Raw genomic sequence first — 13,000 nt, 5'->3', positions numbered from 1 at the left:
CTGCTGGACAAAATCTAGTTGCTGCATTTCCTTTTATTAGGAAAACAATACTAATCGGCTGCAGCACAGGAGAGGAGGCTCTGAAGGTGTAAACAGGGTCTCACAAAGGCAAAGTCACCCTTCCCAGGCTTGGTTCAGGGATAAAACCAAGTGGAGAGTGAAGGGAGGGGCTGAGGTGCAGAGTTGGTAGGGAGTTGGGTTTAGAGTCAGAAGGGGAGACCCGATGGGTTTTGCCTGACGTCCGTGCTTAGCGTCCAGCCGCCTGACCGGTCCGTGTTCTCTCCCTGTTGCAGGTGGTGGTGCGGCTGAGTGACGACCTACTGTCTCAGGCGGTGATGATGGTGGAGAACTGTCGGCCCACGCTCACCATTAACCTGGCGGGGGCGCGCCAGCACTGGCTGGAGGGAATGCTGCGGCACGAAATAGGTCTGCGTCAGAGACAGTCCGCGTGGGATCGGATGGCGTTTCCTCCCTTCTCGTCTTTGTTTCCCTCCCCACAGTTTCCTTCTGTGTTCTCCCTGTTGGCTTTGACTCCGGTTCCCGTGGGTGCCGTCTGTTGTTTGTTAATGTGCCAGTTTCATGAAACCGCGGTGGTTGTGGTGGTTGACCCTGTGCTGGGTGGAGCCTCCAACAGAGGCACCTGTAATGGGGTCACCGGAACAGGGAAAGGAGCAAGAGCCTTGGCTGCTGTTTGTGCCTGAAGACACCAGTGCTGACTTAGTTCAAGCAGAGTCACAGAACTTCACAATGGTTGCAGCACTGAATGAGGCCATTTGGCCCAACAAGTTCATACTGGCTCTGTATAACGGCATTTCAGATATTGCATCCCCCCCCCCCCCCACCCCAACCTCTCTCCGCAACCCTGGGAATCCTTTCCTCTCAGATACTTAACGTAGAACACTACAGCACAGTACAGGCCCTTCGGCCCATGATGTTGTGCCGACATTTTATCCTGCTCTAAGATCGATCTAACCCTTCCCTCCCGCATAGCCCCCTATTTTTCTATCATTCATGTGTCTATCTAAGAGTCTCTTAAATGTCCCCAATGTATCTGCCCCCACCACCTCTGCCGGCAGTGCGTTCCACGCACCCAGCACTCTCTGTGTAAAAAACTTATCCCTGACATCCACCCTATACCTTCCTCCAGTCACCTTAAAATTATGCCCCTTCGTGTGAGCCATTTTCGCCCTGGGAAAAAGTCTCTGACTGTCCACTCGATCTATGCCTCTTATCACCTTGTACACCTCTATCAAGTCACCTCTCATCCTCTTCGCTCCAGAGAGAAAAGCCCCAGCTCACTCAACCTATCCAGCTCCCTTTCCAACACCACAATGAATCTGCCTGCACTACTCCCCCAACATTGCATTCAAGGCTGTGACCACTTACTGTGTAAGAAAAGAGTGTTCTCCTCCTGACCCTGTTGTTCACTTTCCAGTCTCCCTCATTTTGCAACTGTTCCACCAATGGAAAGAGTTTCTCTCTCCAACTATTCTGTCTGTGTTAAATAGTTCTGTCAGATCCTCTCACTGCCTTCTCTGTTCCAAGGAGAAGAGCCCCAGCTTCTCCATTCTATCCACAGAACTGAAGTCCTTCATCATTGGAGTCATTTTGGTCAATCTCTTCGGGAGGTAAAGGAGGCGCATGGCGTGCTTGCCTTTATTAGTCGAGGCACTGAGTTTAAGAGTCAGGAAGTTATGATACAGCTTTATAAAACTTTAGTTCGGCTGCATCTGGAGTATTGCATTCAGCTCTGGTCGCCCCATTATAGAAAGGATGTGGTGGCTTTGGGGAGGGTGCAGAAGAGGTTTACCAGGATGTTGCGTGGATTAGAGGGCAAGTGCTATGAGAAGAGGTTGGATAAACTTGGGTAGTTTTCTCTGGAGCGGCAGAGGCTGAGGGGAGACCTGATAGAAGCTTATAAGATTATGAGAGGCATAGATAGAGTAGACAGCCAATATCTTTTTCCCAGGGTCGAAATGTCTAATACTAGAGGGCATGCATTTAAGATGAAGGGGGTAAGTTAAAAGGAGACATACGGGGCAAGTTTTTTACACAAAGAGTGGTGGGTGTCTGGAAAGTGCTGCAGAAAGTGGTGGTGGAGGCAGGTACGATAGGTGTGTTCAAGAGGGTCTAAGATAGCCACATGAGTGGGATATAGACATTGTGTAGGCAGAAGGGATTAGTTTAGTTAGCCATTTAATTTCTAGTTTAATTAGTTCAGTACAACATCATGGGCTGAAGGGCCTGTTCCTGTGCTGTACTGTTCTTTGTTCTATCCTCTCTAAAGCCTTCACACCTTTCCTAGAGAGAGTGCAGCCAGAACTGGGCAACTCCAGCTGTGGTTGTACCAGTGTTTTAGAAGGGGTCATCATGACGTCCTTGCTCTTGTGCACTCTGCCACCATTTATAAACCCCGGGATCCTGTGTGCTCTTGTAACCACTTTCTCTGCCTGCCTGCCACATACAATGAACAATGCACAGATAACCCCAGACCTTCCTGTTCCTGTGCCCCTTTTAGAATTGTTCCCTCCAGTTTATGTTGCCTCTTCTCACTCTCCTTACCAAAATGTAACACTTCACATTGCTTAGCATTAACTTTCTGCCAAGCATATGCCTGTTTCACCAGCCTGTCTATACCTTCTTGAAGTCTGTTAGTATTTACCTCACTGTTCACTACATGTCCAAATTTCAGGTCAAATGCAACACAAAGGGTCAGACTTCTCTCTCTTCTCTTGGGTCATTCTCTCCTCTCCCCTCTCCCATCAGGCAGAAGATACAGGAGCCTGAGGGCACATACCAACAGGCTCAAGGACAGCTTCTATTCCACTGTGATAAGACTATTGAATGGTTCCCTTATACGATGAGATGGACTCTTGACCTCATGATCTACCTTGTTATGACCTTGCACCTTATTGTCTACCTGCACTGCACCTCCCTGTAGCTGTGGCACTTTACTCTGTATTCTGTTATTGTTTTTACCCTTTACTACCTCAATGCACTGTGTAATCAATTGATCCGTACGAATGATACGGAAGACAAGTTTTTCACTGTACCTTGGTACAAGTGTCAATAATAAACCAATACCAATACCTGGCCACTTCCAGATCTGATTGGCATAATTTCTTGTACTGTGCCATCTGACAAAATGCATTTTTTACATCCCAGTGTTAAAATTTTCATGAGTTCACAACCCCTGTCCTCTAGATCTTGCTGAAAGCTACAGAGTGCACTTGTTAAGGCCTTCATGACAAACCTTTGTTCACTTGATATATTTCTCTGATTTCTATATAAGTATGTCAAGCTGTGTTATCACTTTGCAAACACAGCGACTATCCCTCCCATTTCTTTAAGGTGGGGTGGGAAGTGGCTGTCCCTTTAAATTTCTCTCTCTATCACAGGCAGTTCCACGGTTCTCAGAACCTGCCTGTGCTGGAGTGGATGCAACTCTATACCATCCAGCTTTTCATAAAATTCTGCCAGTTTTGACTGAAATTGAGTCAAACTTTTCTCCTGACGTTGATACTGGCGATGGAGCTGTCCTTGTGGTGTGTTGAGGCTTTCTCTCTCCAGTTGCTTATTTGAAATATGTATTGATATCAGGGACGCACTACATTCGAGGAGTCAACAACAGCCACCAGCCCTGGCACAGTGCGGCGGGCAGGAAGCAGTATGGCCTGAAGCCAGCTAACCCAACAGAAGAAGGCCTGGCCAGCTTGAACAGTGTTCTGTACCGCAAGTACCCATTCCTGTGGCGAGCAGCTCTGCTCTACTACACCGTCTTCCAGGCCAGTCGGATGGCCTTTAGCCAGCTCTTTGAAGACATTGCTAAGTTTGTGGAGGACCCGAACACTCGATGGGAGTACTGCGTACGAGCCAAGAGAGGGCAAACAGATACTTCTCAACCAGGTCACTTTCACTGATATTTATACTTTCTTTCTACAATGTGATAGCCACTATTTGTCATGTTTTAAAGAACTTTTGTGTTTGTTACAAAGTCATTAACTGATATTTCTCTACGTTGGAGATGCCTTGGTGATGTGGAACAGAGTCATTTGATGTCCGAAGCTCTATCCCCTTCACCTCAACCAATGGGTCTCCACTTCATTAAAGCAGTCCTTACTGTACTAATGGAGTGCTTGATAAAGTTGTCTGAAATGTTTCAAGGTTGTAAATAGCAGGATAGATAAGGGCGAACCAGTAGAAGTGGTACATTTGGATTTTCAGAAGGTTTCGATAAGGTGCCACATGAGATTATTAAACAAGACTAGACTTCACGGCATGGAAGGAGGAAAGGACAGAAAACAGGGAATGGGAATAAATGGGCATAAATGGGCCATTTTTGTGCTGGGAGGATGTGAACAGTGGGGTGTTGCAGGGCTTGTGCTGGGATTCCAACTTTTCACAATCTGTACCCCCGAACTGGATGAAGAGATCCATAAAATATCCATTGTTACTGATGATATAAAGCTGGGTGACAGTGTTGGCTGTGAGGAGGATGCAGAGGGGCTTCAGGGGGATATAGACAAGCTAAGTGAATAGGCAAAGACGTGGCAGCTGGACTACAATGTAGGAAAATGTAAGGCATCTTTATTGTTAGAAAAAGTGGAAAGGCAGAGCATTCTTTAAAAGGTATGGGATTGGAAGGTATTAGAGGGACCTCGGTGTCCTTGTACATGACCCACTGAAGGTTAACATACAGATTCAGCAAGCATCTGGAAGGTGAGCAGTAAGTTGGCCTTTGTTGTAAGAGGATTTGAGTATAAGAGTAAAGAAGTCTTGCTCAGTCACATATTGGCCTGATGAGGCTGCATCTGGAGCTTTTTCAGAACTCTAGTCTCCCTATTTAAGACTAAGGATGTAGTAATTTATTTCAGCTGCTTGCCTAGTTTAGCACTTAATTAAATTGGTAAATTGGTTTATTATTGTCACATGTACCGAGGTACAGTGAGAAACTTTGTTTTGCATGCCGTCCATACAGATCATTTCATCACATCAGTACATTGAGGTAGTACAAGGGAAAAGCAATAACAGAATGCAGAATAAAGTGTTGCAGTTACAGAGAAAGTGCAGTGCAGGCAGACAATAAGGTACAAGGCCATAATGAGGTAGACTGCGAGGTCAAGAGTCCATCTTATTGTACTAGGGAACTGTTCAATTTTCTTATAACAGTGGGATAGAAGCTGTCCTTGAGCATGGTGGTATGTGCTTTCAGACTTTTGTATCTCCTGCCTGATGGGAGAGGGGAGAAGAGAGAATGTCCAGGGTGGGTGGGGTCTCTGATCATGCTGGCTGCTTTACTGAGGCAGTGAGAAGTGTAGACAGGATCCATATATGGAGACCATAATGTCCCAGGAGCAGCCAGCCACAGGCATTCCCGGGACAACATGGACCAAGCCCCCTCCTGCAAGACTTCACACAGGAATGAAGTCATTTCATACAGCACTACTGTGGAAACTCATATTGTGGTCAGCAGAAAGAGGCTGGTCAAAGTTTTCAAGTGAAATCAAATGAAGAGAAAATGGCTGTAATTATGCTTCCCTCCAACAAAAAAAATAAATTTCCAATTGCATAAAGCTCAGAAAGTTATGTGACTGCATTTCTAGATAATGATACCTCTGATTTCATACATACCACATCCCAAACTGTAATCTTAAAACCAGATGTCTAATTGGCATGGGAATGCGTCAAGACTAATTGCCTCCACTATCTCCCTAACCTGTTATTCGAGCTTTTTGTGACGTTTGTGATGTCCATGCTCCCTGTTTTGGGATGTTCTCTGAGCCCCGCCTCACTCACAAGTGGCTCTCTTTTGTTTGCAGGTTGTTTCAGTAAGGACCAGGTGTATTTGGATGGTGTGCTAATGCTTCTTCGATACCGGAAAACCATCGACTTCAAGATGCTGGCAGCGCTGGGAAAGGTAACTGTGTCTACTCTGCTCCAAGGCTCTTGCACACTCAGTTCGGCATCAGTGGGGGTGGTATGAGAGGTTTGCAACACATGTCAAAGACTAATTCAACACAGAAGAGGGGTGTACTGTACAACAGGGTGGACAACAACTGATGCTGGAGGTCGCCAGTCCACCTGAGTCTTTTTGATATCCTGTCAATACAATATTGCACCTGAATTTAAAGGTCCATTGCTTCTTTAAATTAAAGTATTTTCTCTCAATAATGGTGTGTAAACCCTGAGGGCCTTGCATTCTGCTCTCCTATTCCCTTCACAAAATAGTATGGAATATCAATGTGTCAATGGAAGTTTTATTCACAGACCAGTGACACTAGTGGCAATATATTGTCGGATGTTTCCTGAAGTATGTACTATAAAGTTGAAAGTCATCCTGTTGGAGTTTTGTACACGACCTGCCACACTGATTGTAATAAAAATGAGCATTTGGAGATTTGCATTTGAATGCAGGGCTCTTGCAAGTGGATCTGCCTGCTTTATGTTGCTGGGTTGGGATGATGCGCCACCTTCAGGCTCCACATGCCCTTAAAGCAAACTGCCCTCCGCAGTTGCCATGCTGTGTAGTGGAGTGCAGGCATAAGACTGCCTTCCTCCTCCCATCTCGCTTGTGGCGCACAGCGTCGAGGGGCTGAGGGATTCCCACTTGGGATCCCCGCTGGGAGAGAAAGCCGTCGCTCCTCCTCGGACGAGTCCTCTCCTGATGCATGAGTGAAGGACAGGAAGAAATCTTAGCCACCTCCAGGTCAAGCAGTGAACAATCTCTGCCCCACATCAAAAGAGTGCTCACTTGAATGACCAGCCCCTCCTTCCGCTGTATGATGTCACTTATTTCTCCCAACACCCCTTCTATGCTGCCTCTGAATGTCCCATTGCCAACTAATCCTTGATATAGGGGACTTTTCACCTTGAGCTACTTGTCCTACAGCCTCCTGCACTCAAGGAGGTTACACAGTGGTTAAACACGGGGCTTTTACTCTGGCAGTTAGGTTCATATCTCATTTAACTGAGCATGAGAAGAGAGTTGTCCGATCATTAACAATGTTACTGTCAACAACTTCGATTTTTGTTTACCCATTCAGCTGTCTTCGCCCAAGCTCTTGAATTTCCACTATTAACCTCTGAGTCTGTTAACGATTAACCTGTCTGTCTCTCTACCTCGGCTTTCAGTCCCCTCTGTATCAGCATCTCACTCTGTGCGGCCCACCAGAGAGCCTCAGTAAGCACCGGACACTCTCCCTCCCATCCTTCCCAAGACTGGCCCCTGATCAGTGCCAACCCTTCCCCCCCTCAAAATACTTTGACAGCCCATCAAGCCCCACACCGAAACTTGCCAGTTATCTCTGACATATTCAAACATTTAAAAATATCCAAAAACTAGTCCAGTGTAGTCATACTATTAAAATATTAATAGTTTTATTTACAGTTAAGTTAAAATACCCAAAAAGCAATTAAATACATTTCAATACATTTGATAACTCAACTAATGCAAGAGAAAACCTGGCCCCTTACCTTTCTCCCTCAGAACAGTTTATCTCCAGGGAACTGAATCGAGTTGCAGAGCCATTGGCAGGCATGGGTTCAGTGCTGGATCCTCCAGTGTAATTGCTGGGAAGCTGTGGGAAGCTGGTGATCTGTGAGGACCTGTCAGGAAGTCCAGGATTTCTGTGTTCCCACGAATGGCCCTCAGATGCGATTCAGATCGACAGTCTCTTCCACCCCCCTGGAGAGTTGCGTACCTCTGCTGTGGATGTGATTTGGTGCCGACTTTAACTGGCAGTGCACCTGTGAAGCCTTCTGGGACCTTGCCCTACATTATTGGCAAAGTAATGCAGGAATTTCTTTATCTTGCCTATTTCTTGTATCTTTGGTGAGTCAACAATATCTTTCTCCCTCTTTCTGCTGTATCCCAGGTTTCATTCGAGGATGTGGAGCACCTGAAGAAATGCGCCATCCTGCAGAACACGCGGATCCCGCACTTCATGCGAGACCAGGCCCGCTACCTGGAGCAGTTACACCACATCACTGCAGTCAACGGCCTGACGGACGAGGAGCTGCTGAGGCTAATCCCCAAGTAGACTGTGCCAGCAGTGGAAGTGTCTGGGGTGGAAGGGGGGAGGGCCTCTTGAGGTCTTCCCATCCAGCTTTGTTGTTAAATGCACTATTTCACTGCAGCGTGTGCATGCACAAACACACGCACACACATAAACAGACACATGCACACACACACGTATACACATACACACATACAGATAGACACACACATACACACACACACAAACAGACACATGCACACACACACGTATACACATACACACATACAGATAGACACACACACACATGCACACACACATGTATACACATACACACACATACAGATAAACATACACATACACATAAACACACACACACACACACGTATATACAGACACACACACATACACATAAACAGAAACACACACACACGTATACACAGATACACACACATACACATAAGCAGACAGACACACATACACGTATATACAGACACACACACATAAACAGAAATACACACATACACGTACACAAATGCAGACACATGCATACATATATAACACACACACATACAGACACACACACATGCACAGACACACATAACCATACTCATAAACAGACACATATCTGCACATATGGGGACATACACGCATACACAAACACACAGACAGACCACCAACACAAAGGCACAGAGGCCTTAGTTTTTTTTTGTGGCGATGCATTTGAGCATCTACAAAGATTTGTATGAGAAAAAATTTGGGATTTGTACCTCCTGAAGCCAAAGCCTGGAGCTGCAGCTTCACCCTCTGACTTCCATCCTGTGTGCCATGTTTTTCCTATTTAAAAGTATTTATTGTTTGCAAAGGTGCTGCTTTTTAAAGAAAATTATTTTAACGACTTGCTGGAGAGAGGAAACAAAAGAAAAAATGTGGAAAGAGAACAACACAGTCACACTGGCATCACCGTTGTTCAATGTGCAGTACATTTGTGATTAGGACTTTTTACACGCACAAGACTTTCTCCAGCCCAGGCAGGGGGACATCGCTGGCTGAACTCTCCATTTCTGCCAGAGGAATCTCCCGTTTAAACTGGTTCCCTGTTTGTGTTTCGAAAGCATGAAAGGCTTAAATAAGAATTAGAAATGAAACCAGAAAATGCTGAAAAACAGCTGGGAGGTCAGGCAGCAATTGTGGAGAGAGAAACATAGGTGACACTTTAGGGTTGATGACTTTTCATTCGACGTGGAAGATAAAGATCAATAACTTTGTGGAAGATACAGCGTCAGGGAAACGAAGGTTGGCAGTTGAAGAGGAGGAGAGGTCTGTGGTATTTGGAAGGCAGGGTAATTAAACGGCAGATGGAAAAATGGAGCCAAGGACGGTAGCAATAGGTAGGTCGAGAGGAAATGGAATAGTGAATGGTGGAATTTTTACAGGATGGGAAGCATAGAAAATCTGGAAAAGAGGGAAAAGAGGTGCAGATTGACCAATAGGGTGTGGACTACTGCAGGAGCAATGTACCATTCAGAAATCCTATCAAATTAGCTGGGTTGCTGGCTTTTGATTTGTAATACTGACTTGTACTGAGGATAAAAGGCATAATTTCAAAGCTTGACAATGACATGAAACTCGGAAGTGTAGTCAGGAACTTCAAGAGCTCATGGACCGTGAAATCAGCAGACAGGATTTAATGCAGACAAGTGTGAAGTGAAGGGCTGTGTTATGAGGACACAGGAGAGGCAATATGAATTAAATGGGAATATGTTAAGGGTGCTTCAGGAGCAGATTCAGTGAGCCTGCACACTGATCTACGAATGTGGCAGATCAGGTTGTGATGGTTGCTCTAAGAGCACATAGAATTTAAGGTGTTAATCATAAGAAGTTATGTTAAAACTTTATAAAACCGTGTTCTGTTCCGGACACCACAATTTAGAAAGGATGTAAAGGGGAGGGTAGAGAGGAGGTCTACTGGAGAGACAAAAGAGGAACTTTAGTTGCCTTGGGAGATTTTTCTTCATGGAGCAGGGGAAGTTCTGTGATTTGATGGAGGTGTTTGATATAATATCCAATCATGATAAGTTAATTAGGGAGACAGGTCTGGTGGGTACGGAGATCCACACTGTTGTCAGAGGATACAAATTCAAGTCCACTACAAAACGCACCAGGACGAGATTATGAAACAAACTCAGCAGATTGTTCTGCTCTAGACTCAGGTAGCAGATGGAAGCCGAATGAATACTGAATTTCAAAGGAAAATCAGATAATGCTTGAAGGGGAAAACCCACCGGGCTATGGAGAAAGAGCAGGGTAGCGTGACTCTCAGAGCAGGGCCTACATGACGGGTTAATGGTCCTCCCTCTGCGAGCATCCTTCTGTAACTCTGCGATGTTTGACAGACCCTGAACCAGACTAAGGTTAGGACCACAGTCAGTCTTCTGATATCTGCTGATGGAAACAAACTGCAGACACAGGGAACCTTGTAATGAAAGCCACCATTTCATAACACGCAGAAATAACTGTGGATAAAAAAAATGATCCGCTGTTCATAGCTGGGAACTCTGGTGTCTGGTTTCAGTTAGAAATTTCCGGATGTAGCAGTGAGTCTAGAGCTCGATGAGTGACAGCTCCAAAAGCAGCTGTGCTGGTAATATTAACTCCCTTTACTGGATGTGATAACGGTAGACCTTTGAGATGGGGTAACAATGAGTCTCTGGGTTATTCAGGCGTATATCCCCACCAACTGTTCTGCATCTGTTGGGCTTTTCTCCCTGATAGTCATGGATGGAGTTTGCCCTGTCTGCCCTCCCCCCTCCCTAAACATTTAATGGGGTTGGTTCAGGTTTGGGCAGCCCCATCGTGACCTCTGACATCACTGATGCCAGGAGGATCCTCACAGATCATGCAGTCATTAAGCGACTGGACTGACCAGTGACATTAGTCGTTGGCCACTCTCAAGGCGACCACCTACTTGCACACCTGCAGCACTGGCCCTGCTCAAAATGGACGTTGGGTATTGCGAATAATCAATGCACCTCTTAGGGTGACATGAAACCTTTAATGACTGGGATCAGCAGCCAATGGGAACTGAAGATTAATCTCTAGGAAACTAATGTGGGAATCTTTGTGAGAAAAATCACAGTCATTCAAGGAGGGTGGGTTTTTGTTTTCTTTTTTGAGAACTTATTTATTGGGTTGTTGAGGTTTTGCTGATTTGGGGAAATAAAAAGCTGTTTACATAGGGCGGGGGATAAATGGAGATAATGAATCTTCCAGAAGCTTATCCAGCTGGTGTTGGCAACCCAGGGTTCACACAGAGGGTGAAACCCTGCTCTTTCTGGAGGGATTTCCGGACAGCTGGACAGGAAAAAAGTGCTGAGTGTGTTTTTAAAACAGATTTTTTTAAATGTCATTATTTAAAGGAGTACTCTGGAAGTTTAATGTCATCTTTAACTAAAATATGGAAACAAATGAAAGAGACTGTTTCTTTTTTTTTAATCCCGAACAGGGTTATGTACTGTGTCGTGTTCAATAAATTTGAATTGATGGAAAGGCCATATCACTTTATTTCAGTTATTCAAGATATCGGACGTGGCCCCAAAGGCTAGGTAATAAAACTACAGCCATTTGCAAAGGGACGCAACTTTATTTTTTTTATCATTGGGGATGCAAGTTATATTAAATGTAAAATAACTGTTGGGAGGCAATCCTTCAGAAAAATCATGTTGTTATCTCTCACGTCAGGGATCTGCGTTTGCTCAGGTGGGCTTCACAGCGATAGGTTTGCAATGGGCACTGCCCAGTGCAAACCCGGCCAGAAATTGCCAGCCACTCAGACAGCAGGCCACAAGGATAAACATTGGACATATCACAGTGCAGTTCTGAGGCCAGGATCCAGCCCTGGAGCTAAGTGAAATGGGAATTTACTGCTTTTAGGCCTAAATTGGGGTGATTTCTTAATGAACGTAACAGGCTTTGCACAGGTCCTTAACACTGATACAATACACCAATAACCAGCGGGATGAACCCAGGTAAGAGATAACATTTGCTCACATCACTGCACTGACATTCCCTGATGTGATTAGTTAAATGAATTGTTTCACATCTGTGTAGTTCCTGACAAGTGGCCCCTTGCTTAGTAACAATTGGCCTCTGCGCAAAGTCCACTTTCCTCAGATCAGTTCTGCTCTGCAAACACAGTCGAGGTTTCGAACCCTTTGGACTACGTTCAGCATTGATTTTGCTAGTCCGTGTACTAACCAATGTGAAGCAACACACAAAATGTTGGAGGAACTCAGCGGGGTCAGGCAGCATCTACAGAGGGAAATGGACAGTCAACGTTTCAGATGAAGGGCCTCGACCCAAAACCTCGACTGTCCACTTCCCCCCATGGATGCTGCCTGACCCGCTGAGTTCCTCCAGCTTCTTGTGTGTTGCTCTAAATTCCAGAATCTGCAGTCTCGTGTCTCCTATTAACCAATGCAGTTGAGAGTAATTCACGCATCAATGTATTTATCACAGTAGTATGCAATGGGTAGGGAGTTACACTGAGGGGCTAACATTTCTTGCCCATCAATTCATTCAGTGACACAAAATCCCTCATGGAATTCCAAGTGAGGTTCAGTTTAAATTATTTGAGCTGTGATTTATGCCTAGTTATCCTCTCCTCAATCATGTATGATGATTGTTCTTTCACCTACCTCCCACGGAGAAACAGGGCTCCTAGACGACAGGCGATGGAGAACAGATGTTTACATCTCACCACGTAACCTTGCTGGTATTACTCAGCCTTTCCTAGGATCGCCTTCCTCAGGGTTGCCATGATAAGTATTGTAAGAGCAGGGGGAAAGAATCATGAGGGTAGGTATCATCAATGTCACCTTGGACACCACTGGCAATCATGGCCAGAATATGATGACGGCTTTAGTGCCAGTCTAATTATTTCATAGACAGGGCTTCCCTTTGTGGAGAGAAAGAACATGTGAAGGGCAAGAAGTTCTGAGAGGGTG

General features: G+C 45.3%; 1 protein-coding gene across 3 annotated transcripts in view; it reads left to right on the top strand.

Annotated features, from left to right (window-relative positions):
- The window catches only part of LOC127577372 (microtubule-associated tyrosine carboxypeptidase-like), a 57,344-nt gene extending 45,802 nt beyond the window's left edge, over nt 1–11,542 (top strand). For all 3 annotated transcript variants that reach the window (XM_052028527.1, XM_052028529.1, XM_052028528.1), the window contains exons 4-7: nt 294–426; nt 3,601–3,906; nt 5,820–5,917; nt 7,875–11,542. In XM_052028527.1, the coding sequence (XP_051884487.1) occupies nt 294–426; nt 3,601–3,906; nt 5,820–5,917; nt 7,875–8,039 (702 nt within the window). In that variant the 3' untranslated portion in view covers nt 8,040–11,542. The remainder of the gene's footprint in view (nt 1–293; nt 427–3,600; nt 3,907–5,819; nt 5,918–7,874) is intronic.
- Nucleotides 11,543–13,000: the final 1,458 nt, after the last annotated feature.

The sequence above is a fragment of the Pristis pectinata genome, chromosome 13 (assembly GCF_009764475.1).
Source record: "Pristis pectinata isolate sPriPec2 chromosome 13, sPriPec2.1.pri, whole genome shotgun sequence".
Taxonomy (NCBI): Eukaryota; Metazoa; Chordata; class Chondrichthyes; order Rhinopristiformes; family Pristidae; genus Pristis; species Pristis pectinata.
The sequence above is the reverse complement of the archived record's forward strand: the minus strand, read 5'-3'. Positions and strand labels throughout refer to the sequence as shown.